General features: G+C 36.7%; 1 protein-coding gene across 23 annotated transcripts; it reads right to left on the bottom strand.

The window, feature by feature from the left end:
* Positions 1 to 7,969, bottom strand: LOC112192125 (probable ribonuclease P/MRP protein subunit POP5). 23 transcript variants are annotated; one of them, XM_040516760.1, is made up of 11 exons: positions 7,714 to 7,968; positions 7,384 to 7,460; positions 6,605 to 6,652; positions 6,109 to 6,162; positions 3,086 to 3,851; positions 2,949 to 3,007; positions 2,787 to 2,837; positions 1,635 to 1,822; positions 1,385 to 1,522; positions 740 to 927; positions 1 to 407 (listed from the first exon to the last, which is right to left on the bottom strand). In XM_040516760.1, exons 8-10 carry the CDS (start codon positions 1,810 to 1,812, stop codon positions 779 to 781), a joined length of 465 nt encoding a protein of 154 aa, XP_040372694.1. In that variant the 5' UTR covers positions 1,813 to 1,822; positions 2,787 to 2,837; positions 2,949 to 3,007; positions 3,086 to 3,851; positions 6,109 to 6,162; positions 6,605 to 6,652; positions 7,384 to 7,460; positions 7,714 to 7,968; the 3' UTR covers positions 1 to 407; positions 740 to 778. The 23 variants fall into 23 exon arrangements, with proteins under 23 accessions (XP_040372694.1, XP_040372695.1, XP_024187470.1 ...); XM_040516761.1 differs by having other exon boundaries at positions 2,787 to 2,828; XM_024331702.2 differs by having other exon boundaries at positions 2,787 to 2,828; positions 3,774 to 3,851.
* Between the last annotated feature and the right edge of the window lie 1,732 nt (positions 7,970 to 9,701).

The following is a 9,701-nucleotide window of genomic DNA, read 5'->3' as shown; positions in this document are numbered from 1 at the left end:
TTCACAAGAAAGAAGGTTTCAATTGGATGCTGTGAATCTGTAAATAGCTGCTAAACAAATAGAATTTTGGTACTTGTTAGTTAATCACTGAGTTGCTCAACAAAAAGAATTTCGGTACATGTTAGTTAATCACTGAGTTTACATGGAGTACACGTACTGCCCCCCACTTGGTAAAGAACAGAAACCAGAAAGAACATATTCCGAAATAACTAATCTCCCCTATCCAATCCACCACCTTATTTTGTCTTCAAGACATTTCATAGGTATTTGGACGCATACTCCTATAAGCTTCCTGCCTTTAAAGCATTTCAAACCTTCCAGGATTATACAAGGCTGATTTGGCTGAATACAAGACATCAAGCCACCAATGGTGCGACGAACAAGAGCCAGTGAGGCTAACTAATTTCCTGCAAGATGCTTAAAACGAATGAATTCCTTTTCCAGAAAAAATGATTTAAAACAAAAAAAATCAAGGTTGCGTCTAGTTTATGCCCTACTGATACAGGACATCATTTTTAAGTATTCCACTCCCTTTGCAGACCCACAATAGAAAGCCTCTATGAATAAAAAGACATTTTTATAAACACATAATACCAACAGCCATTAGTGACCTCTGGTTGTGATCTATAGCACTAGAAGTACATTGTTATGCTTCATCAAACAACCAGTGTACTTATACCAGCTGTCAAAATAACCCACGCAACAGAAGGGGCATCAAGATACAGGCCAGAGTACTTGCCATCTGAATTCAGTATGTCACCACATATACAGTAAAACTTTAGTGCTCCAAGCATTTGATCTTATGAAGATAGAACTGCATCTTTTGAGTATCTTGAGCTGAAAGATTAGATCTAACCACAAGTTTGTACTGCTCAAATTTTAATTCATCACACTTAAAGGCAGCTATTTTACAAGCTCTGATACTTCCTGATAAAAGGAAAAGAGGGGAATCATACAAAGGTTCTTTAGTGGATGAAAAATTCAAAAAGGAAGACAGTAACATTGAATCAGCTTCTCTCTTTGTTATAGTAATAAGGATTCACTGTATTTCTTAATGATTTGCCACTAAAGCTAAGCATAACAATTTATTTAAGAACTAAGCACTACAGTATAAGAAATAAAACCAAAGAGTCCTAACAAATTATAGCAAAATATCGTGCACGGACAACAATTTTTCTATTTGATGTGAAAACTTCTTACATCTAAGTGTGCATAACTTTTCACATGTTATTCTTGAAATATATGAAAGTGACTAATAGCCAAGTGCACTAGCTTAGCTATATCTTATTTTCTTCTTCTTAAATGACCCATAGCCATTAGAAGGTAACTACAAGGCATCATCAGCATATCATAAGAGTTACTCTATTGAGGTTGTTTAACTCACCAGTTAAGTCCAACAAATTAAAAATCACCGGGCAACCAGCAATACTCCTAACCATGGTAATAGCAGACCATACTTTTTGATGGTCCTCCCTCGAAGCTCTTATGATACAAAGCCTTGTAATCCAATTGACATACTTCACTGCAAATTACATTATAGAACACAACACAAGGGTCATTTTAACCTTGAAATTAAAGAGATAATTCCTATACAACAAATAACAAAGTAATTATCATTAGCAAATATTACTTACCTTGGAACGATCCAAGTGAAGAAGCCAGACCACACTCCCCAAAGTTCACAAGAATGCTATCCTTGATGGCTTTTGTAACATTATATGTGGTAATGATAACATGATCTTTCTTTGCAAGTTCTATATTCGGATCCAAGATAACCTCCAATGTCATGTACCTATTTTTAAATCCCACCATGATCCTTTACCTGTTCACAACACATCATTTGGTATATCAAATATAAAAAGAACATTCAGTAGCAAAACTATCATATGAATCTACTCTAAACTGGGCTTGTAAATCTCAAATGTAAAAGACAAGTAGTTAAGAAGCCAAAACATGCTTTGCAGTGATTAAAACGATGTCGCAACATGTTTCAGATATGAGTTGTAAGAATAGTTGTTGACTAACACAAAATATCAATAACAGGAAATTTATTGACACAGATAAATAAGCTATGGAATATATAATTATATATATATATATATATGTGTGTATATATATAAAGCTACATTTGCTGCAACACCATCTCAAACAGAAATTTGCATTCTTATATTGCTTCGATGATTTTCTTTGTGACCAAATATAAGTTTTTTCTTTATCTTGGAGGTATATATTATCACAATACTTACATAGAAATGGAGGACAAACTATTTCTATGGACACTGTACAAAGGATTCTGCTGCAGTCTTTGGACATGCATTAACAAAAACGACTGTGGTTGTACATGCTCTTCTCCATTCACTCTATCCTACGCTAACTCAAAGCAAATAATAAGCAGATTGTCTCCTTATTCACAATTGAGAGAAGTAGGCTTTTCGAGATGTAGAATTTTCTGAAATCCCTTGTCGTAAAGGTGAGCTAGGTTGCTCTATATTTAAACTTTGATTCATACATCCACACCTCTACCGCAACTACCAAAAGAGATATAGTATCACTATTTCAACTTTTATTCATCACTTGTAATACAATCACAAATGTAGACTACTAAACCCTCAATTAAAGACAGACAAACTCCATTAGGTTGGAACAAATGGCAGCATAGGTAGAGTTTAATCAAGTCCCCTATTCTTGAACCTCAATGTAACTATGAAGGCCAACACCAACCAAAGAGGAACTGTTGTATGAGAAGTTTAAAATTCAAAGAACAATCCACAGATAGAGGCTTTTACCTGAAGCTTTGGCAGACAGCAAATAAATGATTGTTTGCTTCTCTATTGGTGCTAAGTCAAACACAATGCAAAATTAATATAGCAAAAGAGAAACCCAACCACGAATCAAGACAAACCCAAGCACAAATCTCAATCAGAAGACAAAACCCCTCAGTCCCTCACCGATTGGTCTAGCACGATTATTCGAAACCCAACGACACCGAAACCTGATCCAGCCCCTTCTATATCGCATCCAAATTCAAAAGACAACAAATACCGTCAAGCACAATATGTATTTCAAAGAAAAGATCCAGGCTTACCAACGACACCTCAAAACAATAAACTGAGATTTTGAGCAGGAAACGTATCTCTATTTGTTTGGTTTAGGATTTCTGTGCGAGGAGAGCGAGAGAAATTTGTTGATTCGAGTGGAGAGCAAGAGTGATTTGGACTGGGTTCACTGCGACTGGCGAGAGAGAGAGAGAGAGAGAGAGAGAGAGAGAGAGGAAAACAGATCGATGAAAGTTTCGTGAAAAAAAAAAGAGATCTTTCTGGAGAGAGCCTGACGGGAGAGGAGAAAAGTCAGCAAAGCAATGGCAGGGCCGCAATTGAAGGAGAAACTGAGGGCAAAACTGTCATTATACTGTCGTGGGAACAGTCCACAACAGTATAGGACGCTTAATATATAGTACTAGAAATTGTGCCCGCGCTTTGCCGCGGGGTTTTGGAGCTAACACAATGTTATTTAAGGACTAAATTCAAAAGCATCGAAACATGACATGATCATTATATTAACAAAAGATGAAGTAGATCATGTTCTAGTAACATCACCACCAGTACAGATGTTGTGGTACTTGTTCATGCAGCATTAACCTCGGCATTTATGTTATACAACTTCTGAAAGAAAGTTCAATGAGTTGAGGGAAACAAAACAAATTTTCTGATTTTGGAAGTATTTTAAGGAAGCAAGGAGTTAAAATGCATTCAATGCACAAAACATTCATGTACCTAAAATTTTCTACACCAATTTTTCTGAGCTTCCTGCTTACAGCTTCCACAGTGAATGTTCTCTCTGAGCATATAGCTCTGCAAGTAACAGACAACCTCAATTTAGCAAATTATAACCAAGAACTAAAAGCAAAAACAATACAGGTACTGTACTGATATGCAGAAAACACATGATGTTTCAGGCCTACTTCCTCAAGATCTAAACTCAAACATCAAAAGAGTAACATAAAGCAGAAATACTTGTGTCCAAATAAAAAGGTTATACTAAAAAACAAAACCCATGTGGATTCACATACAGTACAGAAATTTGTTTAAAATGAATGATGTGCTTCCTGACATCTAAAAAAAAAGGGCACCACCCTAATATCATGTGCTAACCTATATTTTTCGAAATTACCGCCTAATCATCCCATCAGACTTGTTTGATATGACTCAGTAAAATACAAACAAAGCTTCAAAAGAAGAAACAAGAACTGCACAGGAACAAAAAAAAAAGAAGAAGGCAGCAACAGAGTACCTACTTCGAGATTCTAATAACTTTTGCTACACTGAAACTCCTTTACCTGTATTGGAACTAGGCCTGGGCGTCTGGACCCGAAAGACCGAGGACCCGACCCGAACCGATCAAAAAAGCCCGATTCGGTTCGGTTTTGCTTTGAAAAATCTCGGTTCGGTGCAAAGACCGACCCGAATACAGATTTTCGGTTCGGTGTCGGGCTCCATGATTTCTGAGACCGAAAGACCGAAAGACCGATCTAATTCAGCCTCTCTCTCGAACCCATAAAGTCTCTCCAGTAGTTTTCACTTTTCTCTATTGGCTCTTCCTTCCTCTTCCTCCTCCAATCCCTCTTTCTCTCTGAGCTCCAATCGGCGGCCATGGCGTCGTCTCAGGCCAACATGGAGAAGATGCAGTTCCGGGCTTTCGAGACAGTTGCTTCTGGTAAGTTTCGTCATTTGCAGCAGTATTTTAGGGCTAAAAAGTCACTCTCCAATGCATCTCCCTCTTAAAATAATCAAAGAGACAATTGTGGGGGACATAATAATACAAACAGAAGCCATTCTAACTCTCATCGTTACGCGTGGGCGACTTTCCCATTATAATAATGCATCAATGGAGTGTACGTGCCCAAAAACATTTGCATCAAGAAAATGAAAGTGTTAAGTGTATGTTACCAAAAACAAAGAAAATGAAGGGGTAAGAGAGGGAGTCAAACAAAAAAGGGTCCACAGTCTCCCTCTTAAAATAATCAAAAGGGAGTCAAAAAAAGAGGGCCATGGTGTCATTGGGAGGGCCAACAGAGAAGTGTAAACCCAGTGGGTTTTGGCTCCCATCAATACCCTTACACGGTCACACGCCCCAACTGCCAGAGCTACCGCAATCTCTGATGATTATGCGTCTGATAGGCTTTACATGTTTGCTGCAGATTGCTGCTTCTCGTTTTTTTGGTGAGCGATCTTGATCCGCTTCGATTACTTGTTGATTGTTCGATTCTTTGCTTCACTCTCTGATAGATCTGAATTAGCTTTCAATTTCACAATTCTCTGTTGTTTATCTTCTTCCATTGTCTTGCTCTTACCTTCGTTGACTTCGAGAATTGTTCTTCCCCAATTCATTGTGAGAAACTGAGAACCTAATTCAAGCCAGTTCGAAACCATGCCAATTCATTGCACGGTTCATTCCCAAATCCCAGTTCATGGCATCAACGCAAAATTCATCCCACAGTTTGTCATCCGATTCTGATTTCCAGTTATGGCGTGCGGCGGCCCGAAAAGCCCGAAAGACCGAACCGATAGTTTCGGGCTCGGTTTCTGTCGGTTTTTATTTTCGAAAAAGCCCGAACCGGCCCGAACCGACAGTTTCGGGCTCGGTCTCGGTCTCACTAAATTTCAGGCCCGGCCCGACCCGAGCCCAGGCCTAATTGGAACACAATATAGTATATATGAGGAATGTAAATAAATAAGTGCAGAAAGCGGCAAAATATACAAACCAAAGAACACAAAGAAGAAGATGGAACACTTTCAGATGCAACTAAGAATGAAGTTTCTTCTATACATGCAATGCAAATGTGTACGTTATAATAATTTTTAAAAAAAATATCTTATGAATATCATGCCTGTGATGTGGGAGGTGCCATTGAAAATTTACTTAATTTTCATGGTCTTCAACAGAAGATTGGTCAGCAAAAAATGACCTGTACAGACCACTCCATTTAGATTACTGAAAGTAAACCTAATCCATTCCAATGGATGATTTGCTGAATCGAAGATCAAATACTGAACTTTCATAAACTTCATTCATCGATCAAAAACTTGGAGAGAATGCAAATCTAAGTACCTGCCAGGTGTTGTAATAATAATAAAAACTCCAGTATGAATTCCTTGAAAAGCACTACACAAAGAAAAAGGAAGAGAGCAGTTAGTAAATCTACAAACAGCTTTCAGTTATGAAAACCAATTATTCCCGCCCCCAAATTTATCAAGTTGGCTGAAACGAAAACTCTAGCCCTAACTAATTGGGTATCAGATAATAATCAAAACCAAAATCAACATCAAAAGCTCTAAACCACATAGACATTAATTAATGGAAATTGGGATGGAGTCTAAACTTCTTCGGAAGCCCTTTTCTGTTCTCTAAGAGGGTTTTGGGCTTTAAATCAAATGTCAAATTTCACAAACTTAATGAAAAAAGTTTTCGTCTACACGTATACTTCTGATAATTTAAAGTTAACCGCTTAGAGAGCTAGCTGCCCTTTCTCAACCCCAAAAAACAGAGACTTAGAGCACACAACACAGAAAGTAAATAAATAAAGAGTACTCATAAATAAATGTACCTACAAAACCAGAGTAGTAAGTAGAAAATTTCAATCCATGTGCATTTCCTGAGAAAAAAAATAAAACAAAATAGATAAGAAAGTGCTGTTGATAATAATGGGATACCATACAGTCTAAATGACTTGAAACAAAAACGTAAAGTATCATTATTCTTATTTCCAAACTAAAGTTTTAATTCCTCTATGCAAGAAGTCAATTGAATGCTTTCAGAACCTAATATATACATAAATTAATGTAATTACAAAATCGATGTAGGCAATTAAAGCAAACATGTCAAATGAAGAGCTGCAAATGTATGTGTATAGTTCCAGACTTCAATATAGCAAGGAAATAAAGACCACATGGTTATCTTGTTCTTTCTAGTTAATAACCTTTTTGCAGACAAAAGCAAAAACCCTCAACAATCACATATTGGTCTAATTATTGGTAACACAGGCATATAGACCAAGTCAAAAAGACTGGAAGATTGCATCTCAAATTCTCAATTGTAAGTCACCTATAAAGACTAATATGGATTACTCAATCTGTAGTGAGTTTTTCTTAAAGATGTACCTTAATTACTCTCTATGTCAAGACTAAAACTTAAAACCATAATCTGACATAACCCAAGAACACTCAAGTCTTATTAAGAAAGATAAAATGTCATCCTATAATCTTCAAGTTTGCAATTTTCCACACCCACAGTAATTTAGTAACTATTACCAAGAAGAACAAAACTAAAAAGTTCATAACTTTTGAAACAATAGCATCAATTTCATCAATTGCGCCTAGAAATTACCTTCACCCGTAGATTTTTGGCGTCTGCAGCTCCACCGTTTTCCCCAATCAGCCCAACCAACCGCCCAGAACCTCTATCTGCAATAAATCAAATACAAATTCCTCAGAAGAACTGAACTTTCGAATCAAATAGTGGACAGCCAAAACCGAATCAAACCAATCAACCTTCACTCTCTGTCAATTCAACTCAGAAATGAAAGAAACCAATCAAATTAAACAGACCCAGAATAAAAATTCAGAGTATTTGTGCTCTGAAGCTAAAGCCCCATCAGAACACATACAATTTTCAACTAATCACTTAAAGAAAGAAAAATACAACCAAATACCATACCTGTTCCACTTGTTTTCAACCCACTCTTCTCTTTCTGACTGCAACGATGAGGGATGCTCTAAAGCCCAGTAGATTTTGGCATCCATATCCTCATCCGGGTCATCCCCTTTCCTTCTAGCACGTTGAAGCTTCAATAGTTGATATCGTGGTGAGCACTGTGGTCTCTATTATTCCTCTTCACTCTTCGCTCTCACAGTCTGTGTCTGTATTGAAACTCCAAAGCCAATGAGAAGGCCCTAGAAGAATGACAGCAATCGAATGAGAAGCCCCTAGAAGAATGGAAGAATGGCAAACTGTAATTGAGGAAAAAGCGAGGGCAAAACAGTCAAACCACTTGGAGCCAAATCACTGTTAAATGAACAGTGTAGGAGCTTTAGTACATAGTAAACTAGATACAGTTTCCCGCGCTTTGCTGCGGGAGTTAATATGATACTAATGAAACTGAAATTGATATGAAACTGAAAATGAAGCAGACAAAAGTTTTGGAAATTGAAGTAAAGATCTAATCTAAGAGGGAGTGCAGGGAGTCTGAAAGGAAGTTCAGGCAAAGTTCAGTTGGTAGTGTTGTTCAGTTGGATTTCCTTTCAGGCAAAGTTCAGTTGGTAGTGTTATTCAGTTGGATGCGAAATTGTACTCAAGGACTCCAACTGAACTTTGGTTGAACTTCCCTTGAAACTTCTTGAATTTCTCCTGGACTCCAAATAATGTGCATATTACGCGGAAATTTGTGCTTCCGTGAGCCACAACCAAAACAAAACCATTATTAAAAGCAGAGCCATTATTAAAAGTATAAATGAATAAATAAGGATATAGATTGAAAACAATTGTTTTTTGATAATTGAAGACCAAAATTGATCCCAAACCCAAAACTGATCATTGTAGTTGTGCTTCATTATCTTCATCAAAATCTGACCTCCAACCTCTTCCAACCAATTACTGAAATCGCAAACTCCACAACAAACAATATCCCTGAAACATGAACACCCATATCTGATTCTACCAATTTCTTGTTTCAAGAACAACAACTCATCATTTCCTTCTCACAAATATGCACTACTGTTATAAACTTCAAACCGTAGACATGGAAACCATAAAGAACATAAAACCTCAAAATTCCAACTTCTAAAATCCTAACCACAACTGAAAATTGATTATATCATCTTCTAGAACTCGATCAGTAACATAGCCTTAAAATCCACCACAGTAGTTTATAAATAAATAAAAAAGAGCAATTTTTCTGCTATCAAATGTTTCAATATTTGCAGAACATCAAGTAAATCCCCAAACCCAATCGCCAAACACCAATGTTTTGAACTCAAACAACTAAAAGCATCCCTTATTTCATATGCAAATCAAGAACATAGCAATCAATCAAGAACATAGAATAAGAACAAAAGGTAATACCTAATTAAGTCGATGCTGGATGCGGCAAAATCCAATCAACAAAGCAAAAACAGGAAGATACTCCAGTCCACAATACTGAAAACTGCGAAACCAACAGAGACACTATTCAAATTCATAAAGTTTGGAATATCTGGCTTGACATTTTAAATTAATTTGGTACCTCACAATTTATTTTTGACCACAAATAAAACTAAAAGTATTTGAATTATATATATCCAGGGGCACCATCTCTGAGCAAAACCCAATATTTACCTTAGTTATTTTGACTAATCATTGAATTAAACAATTGATTCATGGCTTTTATTGTTCAATCATTAGTTATTGAATTAATCCATAGGGCTGGGTCTCTCTCTCTCTCTCCATTTGGGTTACACACTGAGAGTGCAGCAATTAACTTATTTTGATAATATTTTAAACGTCAATCACTCTGGTGTAGACCGAAAATAAAAACCTTACCTTCAATCACTGAAATTCGAAACCCAGCAACACTTCTGTTTTCTGCAACCCAATTTCAAAAACAATACAAACAATCAATAACCAACAATATAGATCCTTGGCTTTATTCAGAATCTTAGTTATATGAA

Source organism: Rosa chinensis, chromosome 3 (genome assembly GCF_002994745.2).
Source record: "Rosa chinensis cultivar Old Blush chromosome 3, RchiOBHm-V2, whole genome shotgun sequence".
NCBI classification, from domain to species: Eukaryota; Viridiplantae; Streptophyta; class Magnoliopsida; order Rosales; family Rosaceae; genus Rosa; species Rosa chinensis.
The sequence above is the reverse complement of the archived record's forward strand: the minus strand, read 5'-3'. Positions and strand labels throughout refer to the sequence as shown.

Bases quoted from the DNA above. Each gene is read 5' to 3' on its own strand.
- LOC112192125 (XM_040516762.1), bottom strand. From the start codon at position 1,812: ATGGTGGGATTTAAAAATAGGTACATGACATTGGAGGTTATCTTGGAT. The intron at 1,523-1,634 runs GTAAGTAATATT...TGTAATTTGCAG, and splicing joins TTCACTTGGATCGTTCCAAG to TGAAGTATGTCAATTGGATT. The intron at 928-1,384 runs GTGAGTTAAACA...TCCTTTTATCAG, and splicing joins TAATTTGTTGGACTTAACTG to GAAGTATCAGAGCTTGTAAA.